This window comes from Lepisosteus oculatus, chromosome 9 (genome assembly GCF_040954835.1).
Source record: "Lepisosteus oculatus isolate fLepOcu1 chromosome 9, fLepOcu1.hap2, whole genome shotgun sequence".
In the NCBI taxonomy this organism is placed as follows: Eukaryota; Metazoa; Chordata; class Actinopteri; order Semionotiformes; family Lepisosteidae; genus Lepisosteus; species Lepisosteus oculatus.
In genome coordinates, this window is record NC_090704.1 from 34,631,615 (window position 1) to 34,656,937 (window position 25,323).

The 25,323-nt window shown below is 37.0% G+C and overlaps 1 protein-coding gene across 2 annotated transcripts in view; it reads left to right on the forward strand.

Moving 5' to 3' along the window:
* Positions 1-25,323, forward strand: part of ca10a (carbonic anhydrase Xa) — a 234,415-nt gene that overhangs the window by 200,370 nt on the left and 8,722 nt on the right. For both annotated transcript variants that reach the window (XM_015355921.2, XM_015355922.1), the window contains exon 6: positions 23,661-23,756. In XM_015355921.2, coding sequence (XP_015211407.1) covers positions 23,661-23,756 — 96 coding nt within the window. The remainder of the gene's footprint in view (positions 1-23,660; positions 23,757-25,323) is intronic.

Consider the following 25,323-nt stretch of genomic DNA (forward strand, 5'->3'; position numbering starts at 1 on the left):
CATTAAAGCTCCATGGTTCCTACTATCTAAGACTGATGTGTTTCACTATTACAGTTAAGTAAGTAAAACAGTACAGTACCTGTTTATGTACAGTAGCTGGGAGGACTGGAGCATTCAGGGAAAGGCACCTTACTCAACAATGTAACAGTACCATCCACAGCTGAGACTTGATCCAGTGTGCTACCCAATTAATAAAGGTCAGTAAATGCATCATTTAACCAGTGCAGGTCTTCAGAAAGTGAGTCTCCTCCAAGACGTAGGGACTGATCAAGAGCCTATGGCGGATTATTTTGTTGAATGGTACAGTACTGTATAACAGCTCCTTCCTTCAATTTAATGTGTTGAAATCCAAAAATATGGACATTTATTTGGAAAGCAACCACCAATGTCAAAACCAAGAGTTATCGAATAGGAAGAATTGAATTTGTCAACGAATATTTTGGCACTATTATTGATTACAAACTAACCTTTGAGGAAACTATGGGTGCCACATATAAGAAGAGTTAACAGTGGTTGTTCTTCCAGAGAATACACCACTCTTTTAATATGTGTAGTACTATGATGACTATATTCTACAGAGCTGTTATTGAATGGGTTCTAGCATTCACTGTGGAGGCTTGGTTTGATAACCTGAATACGTATGATAAAAGCAAACTGAGCAGGATAGTGAAAGTAGCCTGCAAAATTGTTGTAAAACCACAGTTACAGCTGGCAGACATCTACATCACACATATAGTGCGGAAGTCCCATATAATTATTGACTTTCATGACCAACCCTTGCATGGCGGATTTACAGCATGCTTCTTCCATCAGGGTATTGACTTACTACTGTAAGTGCAATAGAAAAAAGTTACCCTGCTTAATTTGGACAAACTACAGTATTTATATTTTACTTATTATTTATTTTTTCATCATGCTTCTTATTATCTATTTCACATACTGATGATCCATTTTTTTTATTTTTTTGCCTTTTCTAAATTGTGAAGATTTCTTCTTAAGCTGCTAACTTGTTTTTCTCATCTTATGCATGTTAATGGGATCATGTTGTATTAAATGCATTGTGTATTGTGTTACGTTATCTTCCTGCCAGCAAAGCAAATTTCCCATCTGCCCATCTGGGACAATAAAGGAAGTACAGCAAGATCTATTCTTTTAATGGAATAGAGCTCCTAGCACATTAGAAAAGGCAAGAATTGAACTTCAGTTGTTCTCCAGTTGTTACAATTATTCTGGAGTTGTTCTCTTCCCTTGGTTTCTGGGAAATCTGACCCTGGTCTGCATGTGCGCATGTCTGTGTTTGAGTGTAGCCTGAGATGGACTGGTGTTCCGTCCAGGTTTCACTCCACCTTGTGCCAGCTGTTTGATGACATAGCAGGCTTCAGCTGCCCTGGGATGCTGGACAATGAATTGGATAAAGTGGTTAGAATGTGAATGAATGGATGTTTGGGAGGATGGCTGTTTGATTTCGAAAGTGTAACGAACAGTTATTTCCGGACCTTATGCAGACGACACAATCCGAAGAAGTGAGGAAACACTGGGGAAAGTCATGCAGGAATACGGGGATGAAAACAGGGGGGCTTGTCCAAAGTGCACTGGTGCATGAGGGAGGTGTGGCCGAGGCAACCAATCCAAAAGTAATCAGTCCATAGGCGAATTCCAAATACACAAGCAAGAGCCAGGTGATCCATCCAAAACTAAAGTTTAAAACCAGGAACCGGGTCAGAACTGGCAAGGGGAACAGGAACTGTCATAGAAATTTAAAAACATGACGGAGCCAGGCACAACCAGGTCCCAGGCTTGCACGATATGTAAATCAGATGCAGAGCCCGGATTAACGTCAGTGCCTGGCTTTTAAGGGAAGCTGGAAGGAAGCTAGAACAAGGAACAGGTGTGGGGAATGAGGCAAACAAGGAAAAGCCGGAGCACCCTTAAGGAGAAGGGGCTACAATCGTGACAAAAAGGATTTATCAGTCTGCTAGAAGGAATCGAACTGATTCTGGGACTAACCTTGAGATAAGCATACAGTTTATTAATGGACCATCTGAAATAGAGTATACCCATTGAGCCAGGTACTTTGCCTAGATGTATCCAGTAAACCCAACTATATAAATGGATATGAGAATGTGTACATAAAAAGTATATATTTTTAACCCTTATATGTCAGCCTACATGAAATGTCTGCCAAATATATACAAAAATTAGGAAAATATATTAATTCCTCTTAGAAGGCAGGAATGCCTTAAGGACTCAAAAGCTGTGAGACAGCAGGACTACCAAATAAACCACTGTGCTGTTTTTGGTCAAATTAGCATTATATTTGAAAGTACCATTTCCGCTGATTTTGTGTCAATTTGAATCAGTGTGTTGCAATTAGAAGCCAGCGAGAACCTTTGCATTTGTTTATGTCACAATCAAAAAGTATTCTGAACATGAGTACACCTGTTTTTTCTTCTCAGCTGGCAATGCACTCCTAAGTAGTGTGAATCTTAGTTCATATAGAGTGAAATCAGTGGGTAGCATTGCTGTCTTGCAGCACCGGGGTCCTGGGTTGAATTCCATGCTCACTCCGTGTTTGTGTGGGTTTCTTCCTGGTGCTCCAGTTTCTTCCCACAGGAAAACATCTGGGCTTCTGGGAAAACTGAATCTGGTGTGAGCATATGCATGTTTGTGTCTGAGCTTACCAGCAATGGATTGGTGTCCCATTCAGAGTGTAACCCACCATGCTCCTGTTAATTGCTTGGATAAGTTGGAACCCTGTTTTAGATAAAGCAAATTACCTGTGATTTGGTGTTATAAAGTTTTGAAAAGCAACTCTTTACCTTATAAAATAATTCATTGAAGTGTTTCTTTTTTTGTAGTTCAGCCACTTGGTAATATTTCTTAGTGGAGTAGGTTATGAAATGAATCACTTGCAGTATTTATTTCATTGTTTCATTTCAGGCATTACACTGGTATGAGATTTGAAGATAGTTTTTCATTAATGTTGGAAATTAGGTTTTGTGATTAATCATCTGGGGCTTTTCTAAGGTCGTTGTAATTATCAGTTACCTTGAAACGTGCAATTGACATTGATGCAGGACTGCATATTTTGCAGGGGCTTGAAATTGTTTTTTGCATTTTCACACTTAGGTCTCTCATCCACAAACAAGGAGGGAACAGCTTTCTTTTAGATAAAAAAATGAGAGTATAGAGAAGTGACCTTTTCATTAAACCATATTTTGCCTTGCAAATGTATTCAGACACTTCCTATGGTATCCCATTTGTGAAATTACATAAATTATTTTTTATTTATTTTAGATTTTACTGAAAACATAAAAGCTCAAACTAGACTCTTCTATAGACAAGATCAAAAAGTCAGAAAAATCTTAAGAGAAAGCCAAAACATGTTTATTGCATACTGTAAGAATTCAGACCCCTGAACTCAACACTTAATGGAAGCACCTTAAACAAAAAGTCACAGGTTGTTTTGGGTAAGTCACCAACTTTGCATACTCTGCAGTAAGTTGTGCAATTCATGGCAGATTTGCTCAAGCTCTCTCAAGGTGCTTGGGAATATCTTATAGACATCAGTTTTCAACTCTTTCCACAGATTGTCAAAAGGATTCCAGTCAGGACTTTGAGTGGGCCACCCTAGGAAATCCACTTTATTATTAGATAGGCCACTTGAATATTTTTTTTAACTATGTGCTTTGGATCATTGTCCTGCTAAAAGATTAATTCTCTCCCAGTTTTAAGTTTGAAGCACGTTTTCATCCAAGACATGCCAGTGCTTTGCTTGATCTATGTTCCCATTTGTCATGATAAGCTTTACAGTCCTTGCTGATGAGAAGAAGAACTATAACATAATGCTGACATCTCTAATGCCTTACACAGTAGTAGAGATAGTGTTGACTGAGTGGTGCACTGTGATGGGTTTGCTTCAGTGGAAAACCATTGCATTTAGACTAAATGATTACAGTTTTTGTTAGCTTGATCACAAATGTTTGTTTGCTATATCACTCAGGTTCTTTTGCAACCCCAGAGTCTCAAGGTAACTGGTTTCTACAAGCAGTACCAGGAAGGAGGAGTTTTTCTTATAATGTGAGGATGTAGGTCCTGCAGCTATGGTCTGAAGCCCTGCATCACTATACTATTGTAAGAAGAAAAATAATCATACTGTTAAATCCATGAGCAGGTCTTGTTTTCCACATCCCAGCTCTTAATAGTATTATAACCGGCCCTGAGAAGACAGCTATGGATATTTATAGCTTTTCAGCTGTCCTGATACTTTTGTAGTCCTAGCTCTCCTACTGTGAAAATGAATGTAAGGAAGAATAGATTGAAACAGCCTGTTGTTTTTTGTTACAAAAAATTACACCCAAATCATTTGTTCAATTCAGTTTCTTTACAGAGTGACCACCTCGCGAGTGGGCATTACAAATTTATTAGTATCTGTTTATACAGTACACAAGTTTCTTTAAGTGACCCTGCAGGGAGTTTTCAGCATATCACTTAAAGACTGGTCTTGTTATTTTTTCTGCGCTCTTCCACAATTATAGATGCATATGTATCAAAATGATGTTGGGTGCTCTCTCTGTGTACTGCTTCTGTTTTTCACAAAGCTGCACTGTGTTTTTTTCATGGTGATGGGTCAGGGGAGAGGGAGTTGTATCAGTGATGTAGTAGTTTTATATCCTTTGTCCATTGTTAGTGTTATAGCATCAAAGACCTTACATTGCTGTTCCTTCAGATGCTGTTGCACTAAGCAGACAACAGATCGTTCAGATTCCCTGCTTTTTTAGACCATTAGTCATTGCATACCTTTCTAACACAACTACTCAGAACTCTGTTGTCTCTCTGAGAGTAAGATCCTTTCCTTGTCTATTTAGATATTGGTGATACTTTATTGTATTTTCATATGCTTTATGAAGAAATTTAGAAGAGACATGCATTTATGAAGGGTTATAGGTAACTTCATTATGTTCCTGTGATTATCGATTTAGACATCAAATAAGACAATTTTCTAAAGTGTATAAAATGGCTCCAAAAGTGTGAGGACAATAAAAGGACAGTTTATTATAGAATTTCTGGAATTATTCTGTGTAAAACCATTGAATATTGTTTTCAGTCCTAAATTTACCAGAGCACAACATTCTCTTGTGACCCTTGATGGATTTCCATTCATCCATCCATTTTCTAACCACTTCTTCCAATTAAGGGTCGTAGGGGAACCTATCCCGGCAAGCAGTGGGCATAGGGCAGGATATACCCCAGATGGGATGCTAATCCATCCCATGGCAGACACAAAGACACAAACACGCACACACTCACACCAGGGCAATAAGCCATTTAATCATTTTCCCATAAGCCATCTAACCTACCATTATGTTTTTGGACTACTGCAAGACACCGGAGCACCCAGAGGGAACCCATTAAAACACTGGGAGAACACATAAACTCTACTGAATCCAAGACCCCAGTGCTGCGAGGCAGTACTGTAAACTACTGTGCCACCATGCCACCCAGTAATTTTTTAATTGATTATAATTATAGTGTTGGTTGTTTCAATAAAATTGGATTCATACTATAAAGTAGAACTTTAGTTCCCCAATTTTACTTATTCCATAGAACAGTCTCTCATACCTGCTTATCTCTGCTCAAAACCTAATACCCCACAATATCTATGTCAAAGAAACCTTACTTTGTTTCTGTTTTAGTCTCCCTTTGTTGCTGACCTCACACTTTTACACACTTCAGAATGAAACTCATTTCTAATTTACATTCAAAAGTGAATGTTTTTTTCCAGTTCTCAACTCAACAAAATAACCCTGTCACAAATATCCTAAAGATATATATTGTATATTGAAAAATAATATTGAATTCCATTCATTGGGAAGTAAAATCATTATGCTGTAAAATGTAATTATTTCTGAAAAAAATAATTTGTAATGTTTCCCCCATCAGTGCCAGCATTTAATTTAAGCACATTCACATGTAGCTGGTAAATAGAATGTCAGGAAATGGAGCATAATTATAATGAAAGGTCCACACGCTTAGGTTGTTCAGGCACTGTTTCAGCATCTATATTAAAAATGTAACCACTGCTGCTGCACAAGAGAGCATAAAAAAGGTAATTAAAAATGATGCCTGGAAGAGTTTTGGCACTGTGTATAGTTCATTTCTGGTTTCAAATTATATTTCTAGAACAATTTTGGATTTATGTCACATATGCTTTTTTCTCAATTTTAATATTTCAAAACATTAACCAAACACAAACTGCGACAAAACCAGTTACGATCTATAGTCGTAAATTCCTCAACACCATACCATAAAAACCAGACCACTTGAGAAAAGATAAACATACTGTAATGCTGCCTGGGTCAGGTCACAACATGGTGATCTTTTTAGACTAGACCCTGGCCAGCAATCACACCCCACAACAAACCATGAGGTTTAAATGAGTACTTTATTTTCAAGGTGTGACAATTACACCAACCATGATCAAGGAAAACAACTAAGGAAAAGAACAACTAGCCCTTTGTTGAGCTTCTAGCTATTACTTCTTCTCAGTCATTAATAAGCTGGGCAGGTAGCTGCTTACCAGCATTCACACACACAAATCCGTACTGGTAGTGTCCTGGAGGTTGCTTACAATCTTGATACAGGGTCTTCTCAGTCAGAGGCTGGCTTCTCTCATAGATCCCTGGCCATGCTTCACACAGTCCTGGCCAGTCATACTGCAGTTGCCTCATATTACAACAGTGTGCATTCCAGGCCTCCTCTTCTCCCTCAGACAGCTCTTTTATCTCAGCATGTGTCCTTCACTACAAAAACCCCTCTAAACATACACCAATAAGTATCTTCCTTTTGCATCCGGCCGATCTGTCTCTCATTTGTTTATCCTAATTACTCACACCATAGTATTCCTGCACTACTTCTTCTCTCACAGGCAGCAGCTTTCATCTGCACCTGAGTCCCCTCTTCTACGCACTCCTCTCATTCATAGCTAGGGCTTAGCCATAGCTGGCATGCCTCGCAGCCCAGCCCATCTGCCTTGTGCACTCTCAACTCTCTCTCTCTCTGACTCTGGCCCCAGCCTCGCTGTTCTTTGTCCAGTCATCTCTCCCAGGTTTATATCTGTCAGTGAGGAACACAAACATCTGTTCCTCGCTTTGGGAATTGCTTGCCACTCTGCAGCCAGTGGCTCCCGTCAGCCTTCCAAAAAAAGGTGTAGGTGTGTTAAAGGTGCAGCACCTCAGGGAAAAGGAACCACCCTCCAGAGACCAAGCCCCTGGTTGCATCACACTACCTATACAACCAAATTTGCACCCACAAAACAATACAGACAAAAGGTATAGGTACAGTAGGTTTATTTATTGTATCTCAAGTGTTCTGGTTTTTATGGTATGGTGATGATGACTATATTTTTTTCCTTGCTCTGTCACAAAGATCATCTGTATGCAGTAGAAGTACAGTGTTTACTAAAAGACCTGATCACTCCATGCCTCTACCACACCCTCTCTTGCTGGCACCATGAATCTGCGGAGCAGACCTTCTGGTAAAGAATGTTTATTAAGGCTGGAACCCAATGATTTTAGGGAAGTAAATGCAAAAGTTCCAACTTAGTAGCGCCACTTAACAGTTTTTAACCACATGGAAAAACTCTAAAATGCTGCTCTACTATAAAATTGTTGTTTAAGCATTTTCCTTTAAAACAACACAGCAGTTGTCTTCTGCAGTTGCAGTTCTAGTGTGTGGTCCTGAGTGTGTGATCGCCTTACTCTGACACTGCCATTTGTCTTTATTACAGAGATGCTTTGCGGCCTCTTCATTGCTGTGGCATTTAATGTCTTACCAGTTTATTATCCCACAGTATGAGTGTTTAATCACTCTTTATTTCTCAGTCCATATTCATAAATGCTTGGACTAATGAATACACAGTAGTGATTAGATGTATCTCTTTCATCCGAGCTGCTGTAGGTAAAGTGGCAGTTTTGTTCTGAGATGTACAGTAACAGTCGACTAAATTAAATGAATCCTACCTTTCTTCTTTTAGTGTATTATTTTTAAGGATCCACTACATTCTCCATCGCATCCAATAGTAACCCAAGATGTATTTACATGACTCTTAAACGTGAAAAAAAAATAGTTTAGTGTACAATTTACCAAACATTTTTAGTCTTGGTAAACATTTCTACAGCATAGCCAATGAAGAATATGAACTGGTGTTTGGCTCTGTTTTATTGTAAAAGCTAAAATATTGACATATACTGTACTTTCAGGTCAGTGGCTTGCCTCATGCCCTACATTTTAACATTTCTAGTAGTTCAATTTTGCTGGACTTCTAATTGTAGATTTAGCAGATTCCACTTAAAATAAATCGGTACTAATTGTTCTGTACTTTGAGAGTGAAGCCCCCTATATAAATATGAAATAAAATACATTGCCTTCCAAAAGTATTCACCCCCTTCCAATATTGTCCCTTTTTGAATGCATGTGGTTGATTTTCCTGCAGTTTTTTCTGACATTAAACTGTTTCACTTTAAACAAATATGTTCACATCATGGAACATCACTGGAAGTGAGTGAATACTTCTGCAAGGTACTTCTCCCCACTACTGTAGATTGATCAATTTATCACATGGGATTTATCCCAAGTAATGTCTAGAGATCTTGTTCGCTGAAGGTGTAGTGACTTTCAGATTGCCACTGAAAGTTATTTTAAAACTGGGAGGATGAGATCTTTTGTAATGCAAGTCTATTTAATGAAAAAAAGAAAGTGTCAAAAAACAACAATAGTAAGCCCACGTATGCTCTGTTTTTTTCTAGGTGTGTAATTAGTAGATGGTCTTGTGTTATCAAGGAGCTTGAGTTAAACAAAAGTGCAGCAGGAACTTTTAGTAGGTTGAACTTTTACATGGTTAGTTTTTTTTACTCACCTCTTAAGTCTTTCTCTGTCTTTACACATGTTTGTGGATTAAAAACCAAGTTTTTGTGGCAGAGGGTGAGCGGAACTGGAAAGTATCACTACAGCAATTGATTTTGTCATGGACTGCCACTTTCTACACAATGTTTCTGTGGCTCCTGTGAAGCTGATAAGGGTGACTAGATTGGATTTGGCAAGAAGCAAACACAGATCCTGCACATCAGAGACAGGGCAACTGTAACACATTTCACAGCTATTAGGTGTTATCAGTGATCAATGGAGAATCCAGCTTAACTAACATAAGTGTATTATCCCTATTTTGTGCTCTTCAGACAAAATAAAGGTCAAATGTTTTTTTTCCCAGTAGAAAAGTTGTCCTCCTTTTTAAAACAGATGTGTGAACAAAATAATCCAAAATATTGTCAACTCACTAACTAGCAAGCCAGAACTTCAGGGGTTCTGCAGAAAATTCTGAAAGAGTTTTAGCCCAAAGATCTGCATTGTTTTTTTTTTCCTTTAGTAATGCTTTGATGACAGCACAGTGGTGCAGTGGTTAGCATTGCTGCCTCGCAGAGCTGGGCCCTAGGTTCAGTTCTGGACCAGGGGTGGTATCTGCATGATGTTTGTGTGTTCTCTTTTTGTTCATCTGGGTCTCCTCCGGGTACTCTGGTTTCCTCCCACAGCCTAAAGACATAATTGTAGGCTAATTGGCTTCTGGAAAAGTTAATTTGAGTGTGTTCATGTCTGCGTTTGTGTCTGTCTGCCCTGCGACAGACTGGCAACTCATCCAGTCTGGATGTTACTCTCCTGCAATCCTGAATTAGAAGAAGTAGTTGGAAAAGTGGTTTGATGGATGGAAATGCCTTGGAAATGTCCTTAACTGAGTATATATGTAGTATAATATTCTATATGTAGTATAATGTAGTATAATTATATAAAAAGTAATGTTCTGCTTTGTGATTTAGTCAGTTTTATATGGTGGTTTGCAAATGAAGTCCTTCTCAGCCAAGATAAATAAAAATCAGAAATATAATTAATACATAGTACAAAAATCTCTGTTTTGTCTTAAAGATAAAACAGTGAAATTAAGAAATGGCAGGTCAGTGCCTGTTGAACCTGTCAGCTGCCAGAACCTGGGTGAAGCCAGTGTACTTGTCAGAAAATTCTCTGTGTTTTTGAGAACCAGGATAGTAATGGCTGTCAGTTTGACAGTGTTGTATGGCAGCATCCAGACAAGCGCAAAGCTGCATTTGGGTAAAATAAAAATGACAGCAGCATCTCAGCTTCACCTGTACGAGGCTCTGTTCTTCCACAGACTAAGCCGCACTCAGGCACATACTCTGTTAGCACTACTTGGCAATGAAAGCTCCAATATCTGTGATGCAGCTGTTTTGAAAACTGTAACATGTCTTGTTGTTATTTATCTTGCCACAATGTGAAAAAGATCTTGACACCCACGCTTCAATATTCATGATTGTACAGCTGAAGACATCTATCTCCATTGCCAAGAAAGCCTTCAGCATTGACTTCCATTCAGTCCTTGATGAACAGGATGATTCTGAACAATGCTTGCTCAACAGGTGCTTGAACAAAGATACCTTCTTATTCATAGCTCTGGTGTTGGATTAAAACCCATTATGTTACCTTGTAGAGTTTTTTATTTGTTTTTTAAGGTCAATCTGGAGGCGTTTCATCTTTAGAGCCACAATGTTTTGTTGTTCAAGCACTCTTCCTTATGTCGGTTAGTTGCTGTTTTTTTCTAAAGAAAATTTACTAAAGGTATTGAAATCAACAGTCCTGGTTCAGATTAAGCAGAATTTTCTCAACTCTTGGTTATGAACTAAAAAATTTTATTCTTTTATCAGTGTATTATTGACCAAGGAATGATTGGTAGATTAATTTATAATTAATAACCAGTAATAATTAAATGATAATTTTAGAGATGTTCAGTAAAGTGGCATTATTTATATTCATATTAGTGTTTATATTTATAAATAAATATATATTTATACAGTAAATATAGTGTCCTATATTTAAAATTATAGACCCAAAATTTGTCTTGTCAAGAACACAGAGTACCATGTCTGAATAAGCAAAATAAAACAGATAAGGGTTTTGTTTTCTTTTATTCTTCTGAGGAATATTTATTTTGATTAAAAATTTTAACTTCTATTCAATACAGGGTTGTGTTTTTTTTATTCTGTGAACCTTCATATAAAACCGTCACTTTTTAAAGGATTTGGATGGGAATGGAACAGCTTGATATAATGATGCCTTCCCAACCTGATGCTCTTCCTGATGCAAGTCCAAGTGAAGCCACGCATAGTCCCCCTTTAAACAAATAGTAACAAACTATTCACTCATTCATTCTGTAGTGTCATATAAAATGTATAAAATGACAGAGTCCTGATGTTGGTTAAAGAAGAGTCGTTTATTACGCTTGCAAGTGGGAGAGAAGCTTACCAAAGCCAGTCTCTCCAAACGGTTATAAAGTTAGTCTTTTTATACAGTGTAACAAAGTATTAGCACATACATCATATGACTTGCTAACTGTCGACTAAGTCCTTTCCGTTCTTATGCTGGTCTAACAGAAAAGACCTCCTTTGCACTTTGCCAGAACTCAGCATTCACAAAACAAGTTCCGCATAGACGTTTTGTGAAATCATGAACGGACAGCAGTTGCAATGCATTTCCTGCTGACAGGCAAAGAATATGCATCTTGACCTTTAGGAGATAAATTGTTAAAAGCATTTATTCTTGATTCTTCAATTCTAATCTACTCACTCGGTCAAACCGATTTCGCCAGTCTACCCAAAACCATCTACCTTCTTACTAGCAAGCTGGTATGGCTACTGTCATTACTTAGAATATGTAGAGATAATTGTTTAAAACTAACCTGTGAATTTTAAATCCTTTTCCACAGTGTTGCAATGTATCTTACTCTGAGATTTCATGTCTCACTGTCAGGAAGACTTGTAAAGGTCTGAACAGACAAACGACTTTATATTCTACATGTCATTTATAGGAATTGGTGTCCAAAGGTGTAGCCCATTCCTTAATTTCCACATGAGAATCCTGCCTCTGGAATGTCTCATCGCCACCCTCTGGCAGCTCAACCATATCATCACCAAACATACCCTGTTTGTCTGCCCTGTTACACCATGATATTACTATTTTTTCATAAAGAGCTTCGCAATCCAGGGCAGACTAACCATTAAGGTTTCATTAAAAATGAGATCAATTAGAAACAAATTGTCTGACAATGCTGTGGGCAAATCAGCATGGCATTTACCTAATCATTAGTAGTAATTGTTTTCAACATTACTAAATTATATTGTCTTTTTTATCAGTTCTTTTAATCATTTCCTGTATTTCACAGTCCTAATGAGTATATTCTTTAGCCCATATACCTAGAATGTGTTCTAATATGTATCTAGAATCATGTCTAATATATAACATCTTAAAAGCTTTAAAATAATTTGGAGAAGCAATTCAGTGATGTGTACACCACCTTACAATTTTATGGTACATACTGTATTAAGACCTATAGTATTACATACTGTATTAAGACCTACAGTATCTGACCGTCATCTAGTCCTCATCAAGTCCTTACAGTACAATGACAGATAACACACACAAATTTTACTATTTCATTATTTATTATCTATTAAACAAAAAAATCAGTCAACATTCAGTAGTCTTGTGTGAAAAAGTAAGTGCACTTGTAATATTGGTTGTAATTTATTATAACCAATAACTTGAAGTAAGCATTTCCTGTAACAGTTTATCAGTCTCTCACATCGCCTGGGAGGAATTCTGGCCTACTTCTCTACAAAACTCCTTCAGATCGGTGATATTTGAGGGCATTCATTTATGCATAGCTCTCTTTAGGTCCTTGTAAAGCATCACAATGAGGTTGAGGTCTGCAAATTGATTTGCCCATTCCAAAATACTGATTCTTTGCTTTTTCGGCCATTCAGTTGTAGATGTACTGGTGTATTTTGGATAATTATCCTTCTGACTGATCCACTTTGGGCTAAGTTGAAGCTGTTTGACAAATGGTCTCACATTTTCCTCAAAAATATATTGGTATGAAAGGGAATTCGTAGTGGACTCGATGATTGTGAGGCGTCCTGCTCCTGCGGCTTCAGGGCCAAATCATTACCATTCCACCACCATGAACATGAAATTGAAGTTCTTGTGGTGATACGCAGTGTTTGGTTTTCACTAAACATGTCATTGTTTTTCATTACGGCCAAAAAAATTCACTTTGGTTTGCAAACCTAAGCCATGCAGCAATGTTTTTTATGGGAGAGATGGGATTTTCTCCTACTATACCTCCCCTTCCATAAAAAACATTCTTGTTCAGTCTTTTCGTAATGGTAGAATCATGAGCTCTAAGGTTTACCATTTTGACAGAGGGCTGTAGATCCCTGGATGTAGCTTTGGGGTTCATTGTGATCTCTAGAAACATCATAAATGATCTTGGGGTGAATTTGCTGGGACGCCACTCCTGGGTAGATTGGCAACCATCTTTAACTTTCTCTATTTGTAAATGATCTTTCTCACTGTGGAATTATGGACTTCATATCATGATGAAATCTCTTTACAACACTATCTAGACTGATGAACAGCAATGATTCTTTCTCTGAGACAGTCACAGATATCTTTTGACCTAGGCATGACTCTCCAGACCAAAGTTTCTGATTTTATAAAGAAGTGGAAGCACTTGATAATCAACTTATCATGTGCACTTGTTTAGCAGTACCTGATTCTAATTGCCTTCTTAACTGATATGGATGCAGTTACATTTTCACACAAAGCTTATGAATGTTGAGGTTAGATTTACCTACTGATAGGACTTGGTGAGAACTAGATGAAGGTCAGATACTGTATGTCTTGATGTGTAAAACCATAGAGGTGTGTACACAGAGGGTGTACATTCTTTTTCACATCACTGTAAATATTCTCAGATATTCTCTCTTTTACTATATCCAAGGCCTAGATTTAATATAAGTGGTGAGACCTCGCAATTTCAGGCCTTACTGTTCCTCAGACTCAATCACCTCAAGATTAAATGTTGGGAAGAAAATATTTCAGTCATTTTTGTTGGCTGTTTCCTGGAGATGCTGCCAAGAGATGCTGATCAACTCTATTGGAGTGTGCCAGATTTAAGTTGCCTTAGTATCCTGCTTGTCTTGCATTTGAATAAGCAGTTCAAAACTCAGGATAGCTTATTTACATTTGTTACTTTGTAGCAATTGCTTTTTAGGACACGGTCATGAACCTGTGTTTAGGGTATATCTTGACTGAGTTACACAACAAGATCATGGCTACTTTAAAAGACATTGGTGGGAGAATGGACAAGTGATCACAGAATAGAAGCAGAAACACAATATCCAATGGAACTCTACTTTCCAATATGTGTATTGAGGCATTTTGATAGAGTAATCATTTTTCAAATTTTGTTTTAGCACTTTATCTTAATGGTTGGAGCTATGCATTTGTTTCTGAATAGTTTATATTAGAGGCAGGGCCAAATAATGTACAGTAATTCATTACAAGGTTTTGAACTGGTCCTGATTAATCAAAGGTGCTACTGTATGTGTGAGATGATTGGAATCTGATGATGGTAGATGAATTGACACTGAACTTCCTGCCACCAGTATTTCTTGTTTCCATATGCTGCAATATGACTGGAACCAATTAACCTTGGGTCTTTCTCATGTACAGTCATCAATTATACACATGCAAGATTAGAATCACACATTTCATGCAACACCTGTTGCTAAGACTTTTTGTGATTTCGTTTGCTTTGTATTTGAGCAGGCTCTCATGATTGTATAATCATGCAAGGTAAATAGTCAATATTCCTCAGAGACTGCATTATTTAATATTACTTAACTAAGAATGAAAATATAAAATACTGTAGGTGCTGAACGTATAAAGAGTTTCTGGATATGTACTTATATTGAAATTAACTCTAATAATTGTATATAAAGTCTTTAAAATTTTTAAATTAAAGCAATGAAATTAAAATTTCCGTTACCATTTCTAAGAGTTGAATATCACATTTCTTTCAGTAAAAAAAAATCCTATGACATTTGAGACTTCTATAACAATCTTTCTTAAACAGCTAGCTCTTCTCAAATGGTGAAAATATTTGGTTTTGGAAATTTAAAAAAATGAAATACTGCACCTTCTGCACTTGACAGGCTAATGTTCATTTTGCCATCAATGATACTTATTTGCTGTGGGGATTAAATTGAATAAATTTTCATTTTAAAGCTATAATTGACCAGAGCACATGGAATTGCAAACATTCTGCCACATCTAATATGTATTGCCATTGTCTCCACAAGAGTCTTTCTACAAGATTAACTGTATTATAGCACAAAAAAAAAACAAAGGGAATTTGGACAAAGTCAGAAACTGTTGTAAAGCTAGACAAGTTCTTGAACAGATGGCAGAAATATAGCTGGTTCATATCTGAAGCAGGCCAAATACATTGCCAGTCTAAAAACTGAGCCTTTAACCTGCAGCTTGGGGGTTTGCAAAGTGAGAAAGCCAAACTTACGTTTTCATTACTTTGTGGGGCTTCTATTTAATGAACATTAAATGCACATTCCCATATACCAAACCAAATCTATATTAAATATCCTTAAATATTTTATGCAGATTTATTACAGGGCTTCTTGTAAAAATTGTCCTTTGTAAACTCTGAGCTTCTCACCACTGGCTTATTAATGCGGTTTTAAAGAATTTGTATCCCTCAATAGTAATGGAGAAAAAAAATACTGCTTGCATTAGTTTTAATAAAGCAAAGTCAGTGCAATTCCAACTAAGTTCATTTAGGAGCAGCTGCAATAAATCACAAAGATGTAGGACAACTGAATTACGAACAAGCTTTGCAAGATCAGCAATTAAGAAACAACATTTCTATGTGAAATGATGGCATTAGAATACAACAGTGGTCAAGTATGCAGAAAGCAGACCACTTTGGAACTGATATTTAATGTAACATTTCTCTCTGTTTTCACTCATGTAATGCCTGTAGCATTCTCCTTGGTATTTGTCAAGGTTTGATAAATCTTTCACAGGATTCTGCAAGTAAGCTAGCAATGTAATTTCTCCTGTTGCTGTCAGTGGTTTGGTTATTGCCAAGCTAGTTAGGAAGACATTCTGCAGGCTAGTGAGTTTTGTTTTCTTATTTTCCATGTTTCTCATTAGATCTTGATGTGGAAAACAAAAAATCATAATCTTTCTTGCTCTCTTTATCTTATGTCGTAGAAAGTAACATGGAAAATCAAAGAAATTCTGGATTTCCTTTGATTTCAGTGGTGCTGTGTGCAGCATGCTGAGTTGAAAGGGGCATGTGCGCCAAGCATTCTTGTTTAAACAGACAAAAACCTGAAAATTTTACATGGCTTTTGTATTGTAACTTTGTTTAAAAATTAGTGTGAAAAATGTATAGATGCCCAAAGTATAAAGAGCCTTTAACTTAGACAGATTGTTTTGCTTTGCATGCTTGTACATTTACTGTAAGTCAAAACTTTTTGTTTCACAATGCATGATATCAAGGCTAAAGTGGCATCATATATCTTAGAGGTGTGCTAAAACATGATACATACCAATGAAAACTGCAAGCAAATCTTGAAATATGCTTAGTAGGACTATGGGATATTTGCAAAAGGGGAGAACTTTGACAAAGTACTGCATAGTGCCTACTATGTAAACATGCTTTACAAAATAATATTGGAGCTGTCTGTAACTAACATCCAATCTTTACATTTATTTTTATGAACATTAATTTGTTAAACATTTTTCTTACCTTTTTTCCCATTATCTGTTGCTCCCTTTCTTTTTGAGATATATGTACTGTACAGTATATTCAGTATAATGACTATATATTTCTGAGATACATATTTATACCATAGCAATATATTATGATAAATATACTGTTTATACCATGGATCTGTATGTTTTGGCTATATACAGTATACCATAGCTCTGTAGAGGCACAGCTTAAACTGTATTCTTCTACTGATTAAATTGTTTCAGGGGGTCAAAAGTAAATGGGATTTTTACACAATTTAAGATGTGTTAAAATCCCATTGCAATGCATTGCTTCTCTTTGATCTTGTTATTTAATTCAATAGATTTGAATCTTACTTCTCTTTGGAATTTTGTCTGCATATGCAGTAATAATCTTTATAATATTATACAATTATTATAAATCTTTATAATGTTACAAGAATGAAAAAAACAAGTCTTTCCAGTAAGAATCTCACTAGGCAGTACAGAACTAGTTGATAAAACTATGTTGTCTCAGGGAAAAAGAAAGATGAAATAATAATTATTAATGTTAATAATAATAATTGCTTATACTTATATAGCGCTTTTCTGGACTCTCCACTCAAAGCACTTTACAGGTTATGGGGACTCCCCTCCACCACCACCAATGTGCAGCATCCACCTGGATGATGCAACGGCAGTGATAGTGCGCCAGAACACTCACCACACATCAGCAGTGGAGAGGAGAGCAGAGTAATGAAGCCAATTCATAGATGGGGTTTATCAGGAGGCCATGATTGGTAAAGGCCAATGGGAATTTTGGCCAGGACACCAGGGTTACACCCCTACTCTTTTCAAGAAACACCCTGGGATTTTTAATGACCACAAAGAGTCAGAACCTCGGTTTTACATCTCATCCGAAGGACAGCGCCTGTTTACAGTATAGTGTCCCCGTCACTATACTGGGGCATTAGGACCCACATGGACCGCAGGGTGAGCGCCCCCTGTTGGCCCACTAACACCTCTTCCAGCAGCAACCTTAGTTTTTCCCAGGAGGTTTCCAATCCAGGTACTGACCAGGCTTACACCTGATTGGCTTCAGTGGGTTACCAGTTGTAAGTTGCAAAGTGATATGGCTGCTGGCATTAACAATTAACAACTTAATTGGCTGCAAGCTCATCTCCAACAGAAACAATAGAAAAATAAGGAATTCATAAATTACTAAATGTCCATTTCATATTAGTTTTTTATTTAATTGCATAGTTTCCTATAAGGTACAGTCCATGAAGGCAATTTTCTTGGGCACAGGTTGTGTATTCAAAGCCTTGGCTCTGTCAGTAGCTGACTGTGAACAGGATCTCACTGTAACACTGGCTGTGCTCTGCTAGGCTTGAGGCAGCCAGGGTATCTTCCATTTGCCATGCAACAGCGATTCTTAAAACTCCCCTGGTGGTATGAGCTGGCAGTGCTGTCAGACGGAGTTCACAGCACTCTTCCGCCTGTTGCTGCCTCTCCTGTGAGCCCCTGTGGAACACACAGCCCACGAAGGGCTCTGAGAGGCTGGTGTGTCAGAGCAATGTGCAATCAACAATTTCTCCCTGGTTATAATTTTTTACATTTTTTTTGTTCGATATTTCTGCTGTCGTAATGTGAGCAGCTTTTTAAAAACATAATGTAAAACAAAAAAATAAACATATTTCTTTTATAGATCAGTCTTGAGTTTCAAATATCAAGTCTAAGGTACACCAGAAAAGTAGCTCATAGATGTTTCTTTGGGGGACAATGGTACAGTAGGTAATAGCAGTTGTATTTAGTTTTAGTTTTCTACATTGTGGTGGAATTTGGAACAACTGTTTATTGGGCTTTGTATTCTAACTCCTTTTACACACATTTGGTTGTAAGTATTCTTTTATGAAGACTGGTATACAACTCCATATAAGCTGCCAATTAAACAATGAATTAATTGCATACCATCAAAATAGACAGCTGTGACTTTTTGGTCTATAATCCAGTACTTTCAGAACTTTATTTTTTTAGCATTTTTATGCATACATCCATCTTTTAACCACTTTAACCAGTTCAGGGTTGCAGGACAACTATAGCCTATCCTAGTAAGCAAGGGGCTCAAGGCAGGAGGCCACTCCATCTCAGGGCAGACATACAGTAGACACCAGCACACTCGCATTCACACCAGAGCTATTTCTTCTAAAGCCAAATAACCTCCCAGGGATTGGAATGTAGGAAGAACGCATGCACACAAATGAAAACCAAAAAAAAATCCATAAACCCATAAGTCCAAAACTGACGAAAACCCATGCAAACACAGGAAGAACATTTAAAGTTTACACAGATAGCACCCCAGCTATGGAACTGAACTCGTGGTCCTTGTGCCACGAGACAAGAATACTAACCATTGTGCCATTGTACCACACCCCTGGCAATTTTATATGAAACCTAAAACTTTCATACAAACATAAAAACTTTGCATTTAAAGCCCAGTGGCCATTTAATACAGACCGTAATTTGTTATGTTTGGGGGTCCACTCCCCTAACTTAATTGTTATACAAGACCTCACCTCCCAGAGTGTCCTACCAGGACAACAAGCTTTTCTTTTCAGCTCCCAGTCAGTGATGGGAGAAAGTGATAGAGGCTGCGACTGCCAAGAAGCCATTTATCATCAACGTGCTCAAGGTTATTTCAACTAAAGAATACCACAGAATTTCACTAAATATATGCCTCAGTGAGTTGTACAGAAAACATTGTGGTAACTACATGCAGTGTCAATAAAACCAACAAAAATGGTATCATGCATGGAGTTTATTTACTATGCTGTTTAACAGTTAAATTATTAGATACAGTACAAAAATATTGTATAATCTATGTAATTTAGGAAATCAAAATATTATCTTCTTTTATATATTTTTTATATTTCCAATGAATTTATATGTAGAAAATAAATGCTTTTTGTGGTGTATTTAAAAAGTTACTAACATAGTTCAGTTCTGCTGTACTGGTGTTGGAATAATTTTGTTCCAGCTGTCTGTTCTCTGCTGCCAAGTTCTTCTGTTCAACCACTTAGACAGCGGTTTTAGATGAGGTCCAGAAACACATGCACACACAAGCATACATCAGTCTTATCCTACTAATTTATAACGCTCTGCCAGCGACTGCTATTTCTCATTGGTTATTAGTGCATAATCTTTTAAAAAGTGGCAGATTCCTAAGATAATGGCAAACATTTTCATAGACCATTAATTCATTTTTTAAAAGGTATAAGCTGCATGGTACCTCACTTAAGCATCCACTGTTTATTATTTCTGAATTGTTCTGATTTATGTATTGTTTACCCTTTAAAGCTTTTTATATGGAAGTAACAGTCAATGCTGAAAATCATGTGAATAGATGAAGGATTGCGCATTAAAATTGCTCATTTTCATTTACCTCCATAACATTTTCTAGCAGCGGTTTCTTCAGAGCTTTAAAATCACAGAATATCACTGCCAATGTCAATATCTTTCCATATTCCTAATGTGAAGTATGATGTGAGCACTAACACTGTCAAGAACTGTGGTGAACATCTGAGTATACAGGTTACAGATTACATTAAATTTTGTCATTTGAATAATGCAACAAATTATGGCCTAGTTTTAAAACAGAAGAGTTATTGCAGAACACTCACAATGACGCTGCTACCTTAGAATCTGGACTATTTAATATTGATTATCTTCATTTTCTACTGGCATTGTACTGCCCGAGTCTCTGTATACTGTACAGTATCTCTCTTCCCCTAACATTTTACTGCTGAATCTACGAACCCAGCAATGAATATTACATTTTATAGACAAACTGAAAACCAAGCCCAGAGGGTGCAAAAATAAAATGTCTTGTATTCATTTTGAGGTATATAGATTTATCAATGCATCTTAACACATTCACTTCAGGGCCAGGAATTCTCTGCAAGGTTATTGTTAATGTACCATCTGTGACTGGTATAACAGAAGACTTGCGATTGTATGAGGCCTTTCCGTATCTCTAATACTGTTCAAACTAAAAACTAAAAGCAATAGAAAGAGTAATGTTATCTTTTGACAAACACAAATATCTTTACAAATGCTTAAATTTATCAAAACATCATATAAGGCATTTGATTTTTGATTTTTCAGTAGGTGAGGGGGGATTAACTTAAAGCTTTCTTAAGCAAAAGCAGTCCTTGGGCATACTTCTTAAAGATTTAAGAGAGCACAATTCCACTGAGGGTCTGAAGGCCTGCACACACAGAACTCTTTGAAGAAGAAAGTGATGTAGGAGAAGCACTTTCAGAAGTTAGTGAAGGATTCCTTTCCTAAAGAAAGAAAGAATAACAATATATTTTATGAAGAGAGAATGGAGATGTTCATGTTGAGTTTTCAGAATGTTTTCTCTTCATTTATGTTTTATTTTTATCTTTATTTTCTGGTTTCATTTTATACTCTATATATAGAGTATACTATATACTCTAGGCTATGGAAATTAGCCAGAGGAAGAAAATAAAACTGCCCTATGTTAGAACATTCATGTACTTTATGATAATGAGAGTTTTTGTATCCCTTGTCATTTGACGTGATTGGTTTAAAAAACTTCAATTTTTATTTTATTTTGGCCTGAGCAATTTGTGGTTCCTATTTGATTTGTTTCCTTAAGCAAATTTGCAGGAGGTCCTGCAAAGCTTTGAAGGTGAGTTCATCTGCATTGATATTTACTACAGTATATTCACTAGTCCTGATTTATGATACAACTAGTATCTTCTCTTTACTAAATTCTTAGTTGGATGGCAGTCTTTGAGCGGTTTAGAATTAAATGTGGATGTGCTGCATTTGATCAAAACAATTGGAAAATTATTGCCACATATTCATGTCCAATGACTTCTAGTTTTTCTAGTTATGGAGTTATAGACTATAGTATTTGGCATGACTCACCTAGCTGAAGGAATAGAAGGCTTCACAGCCGAAACATTGTGTTATTTTCTTCTCTTTTCAGCATGGAATAAACCTTTCCTTGTTCCTTAGCTCATTGAAATGGCACTCTATCCAAGAGGATTATTGAGAGGATTGAGTTAGGGTGCTGCTGCAAGGGTGTAGATGGGATGGTAGTGGGGATGTGAGAGGGGTACACAAAGGGAATTCCTGGGTGCTATGAGACTTTTATACATGTGAAAATGTGCAAGACTAGGATTTAACAGAAGTATAATAGTTCTGTTATAATAGTTTATAGGAAAATAACAGTGCTATAAAGAGTTCCTCTTAAATAAAAAAACAAGACAGTGTAGTCAGCATTCAATTCAGTTATTCAACACTATTTCATGACTATCAGGTGATCAATATTCTCTTCCCAGCAAGTTCACTTAATAGGGAGTTTTGTTACAGGGAAGGTAAAAAACAGAATATTTCTGATTTTTTAAAAAAAGACTATTTTAGACTATAGTGAAATAAAGCACGTCACAAACTGATGACTAATGAACTGCTTACTTATCAGTTCTCAATGGTAAACAGACTCATTATTTTTTTACAAGACCTTTAGAACAGGCAAGCAATGAGTTTTTCTTTGCTCTCGCACACGCAATTCTGGCTGGCAGGGCTTGGAGAATGGCTTCGTTTCTCGCCTTGACATTTCTGCTCCATGTTTTTTTTATACTAGTTTGTTTGCCAAGGGGGTGAAAGAAAAGGGAACTTGCTGGTGTTTGATTTGAAAGGTCATAGTGAAGTCCCTGTAGGACCAATGAGAAGAACTGAGAGGGATCTGAGAAAAATAAGACATTAATAATATATCTCAGGCTTCGTTTTTTTTTATTTTTCCTTCCATAATTTCCCTTCACATTTGTCTCTGGGGTAAGGATATGTTTTGTGATGTGGTTTTAAAAAAGACCATTGGAGTTGTTTTCTTTTATTACGCTTGGCTCTCTAATTAACACTTCTTAATTAACTTCTTCGCTTTTGCATGTAACACTGACATTTCTCAATTATGAACACTCATTAATGAATGTAGTGTCTTGAGCCTTTTTTCCTATTGCAAAAGGCAGGACGTTGGACTATTAAAACATGCCTTTCTGAATTAATTGCTTGTAAATGCCTTTGAACAAATGCCTGCGTTAGAAATTTCATTGGGAACAAGTAGGATCTTGCTGGACAGTACAGTTAACTTTTAAACATATAGGGAACAATAAAGAGCTAAAGACAAGGTACCTGTAGTCGGATCTGCTATGTCAATTCATGCACAGCCGGTAATGAGAGGTCATAGGCCACAAGGCAGAAAAATGTATCGTAAAACCTACAGGAGTCATATGAATAGGTGAGTCATCAGAGCTATTGTACTCATAGAGTGTCTAAGATAAATATTATCAAGAGAAAACCTTGGTCATAGATCAGCTTAAATTATCAACCATACGGTGAGTCATTCAATCAGTCAGTCAATCACGGTTTATGGAAGTATCAGGCATCAATGTATATTGTATTTACGTAAATGTTCACCTTTTTCAATGGAGAAAATTAAATAAATACTGTTAGTCGGTTTATTGTTTATGGAGTCTTGAACCATCGAACCACTTTAATGATCTTTGTATCAATATGTGCTTCATACCAAACTTGAAATGGAAGTTAAATCAACTAAAACCAAACTATTCAGGAAAGATGTCTCACAGGCATCCAATATGTATTTTATCATGCCTTAATGGTAAGCAATGTGAAATGGTAGTGATTTACAAAGCATGTATGTACAGGTATTGTCCATCTGTAGGATCTGCCTATACTAGTGCTATGTGAATTTAGGTAACAATTTGATGTACTTCATAAACAGAGCTCACTACTAGTATTTCTACAGTACTACTAGACAACATGATGTGGTATTTAATACTTTCAGTATTTGTACAGTAGTCTTTTGTACAGTAAGTATTTGTTCATTGACTGACATTTCTCATTTGTGTCTGCAGGTTCAACTTATACACTACAACCATGAGCTATATACAAACTACACAGAAGCAGCCAAAAGTCCAAATGGATTGGTGATAGTTTCTATATTTATGAAAGTAAGTACTCTGTTTTGCACAGTGTTAAGCTTAGTCTTCTTCTTATTCCTCAGCATGTGTAGGTAATGTACACCTACTCTGTGTGAATGTGCAGGAACAGAACAGATTAGATTTGACTTATTTTACTTCTAAGTGTAGTTTGGTTCTTGCAGAATCATATGTAATCCATACACCTACTGTATAACAGGAAGGCATCTAAGTCCCTACTGGTAGGGCAGAGTAATGTAGTTCAAATTCCAGCTTCCTTTCCCATGCAGTACAAGACAGTGAGCCAAGGAAGGAAGGCTAGTTGGAAAGTAGCCACCCAAACTTAATCTGCACATCTATGGGAGGAAAAAAGAGCACACTGTGGCACATCTATGCAGAAACAGGGAAAACATTAACATGCAAATTCCATACAGACAGGAGCCTAATCCTGGAACAGAACCAAAGCCCCAAAGCTGTGAGGCAGCAGTGCCCCAATACATTTCCTCCTGCTTTTTAATAATAATAATAATAATAATAATAATAATTGCTTACACTTATATAGCGCTTTTTCTGGACACTCCACTCAAAGCGCTTTACAGGTAATGGGGACTCCCCTCCACCACCACCAATGTGCAGCATCCACCTGGATGATTTAAATATATTAAATGACTGCCCTACCCTAATGTGCTGGAATTGAGGTCCCCTGAGTTGCACTATCAAAAACATTAAATTTATATGAACCTGTAGTTACATTTCATGTTGAAAAGCAAAAATGCAATTTATCAGCTGTCATTTTGAGCCTTTTTCAGGTGTTACCTGCTACCTAAAGAAGATTTGTTATTGCTTTCTACTTTTTAGCAGGCTGCATATACTGTATACTGTACAGTTATCTTCATTTGAACTTCATGTGATTATATTTGGTCATCTAAAAGCTTAGGTAGAGTCATGTTAACATACAGTAATTGTTGCACAGCAGAAAAATTGACATTTCCATTAATAGTCTTTCAAAGAATGTCAGTATCCCTTTCTGCTGAGAAAAAGTGTCTGCTGCACATTAGCCTTGGTTGTGCGCAGGTCAGGACTCTCCACCAGTTCACAAAGAAAAAGATTACCCCAGCGACGATTATCGATGCAATTTCAACCATTAAAGCTGTACTGTAGAAGGCAATCTTACATCTGCGATAGTAGCAGAAATTAAAGGTCCAGAGTGTTTTTATATATTGCCTTTAGCAAACTCTGGATTCTGGATGTGTTTTGGCTGTGTAAACTTAACACTGAAAAGACCACTTCTCACTGCTATATAGGCATTAATTTCTGAGGAAGGCCCATGACAACATTCTGTACTTTCAGATCAGCTTCTTATTCATGCTGAGGTGGATAATCTTAAAAAATAAAATTGAGCAGGACTCTCAGTTTTTTTTTCTAATATGTTTCTCTCTGCTCTGCGTTAACTGGTTTCCTCCCATATTCCAAAGACATACTGACAGATTAATTAGCTTCTGGGAAAATTGGCCTTGATGTGAGTGTGTGTGTTTGTGTGTGCCCTGCAGTGGACTGGAGTCCCATCCAGGGTGTATCCTGCCTTGTGCCCAATGCTGGC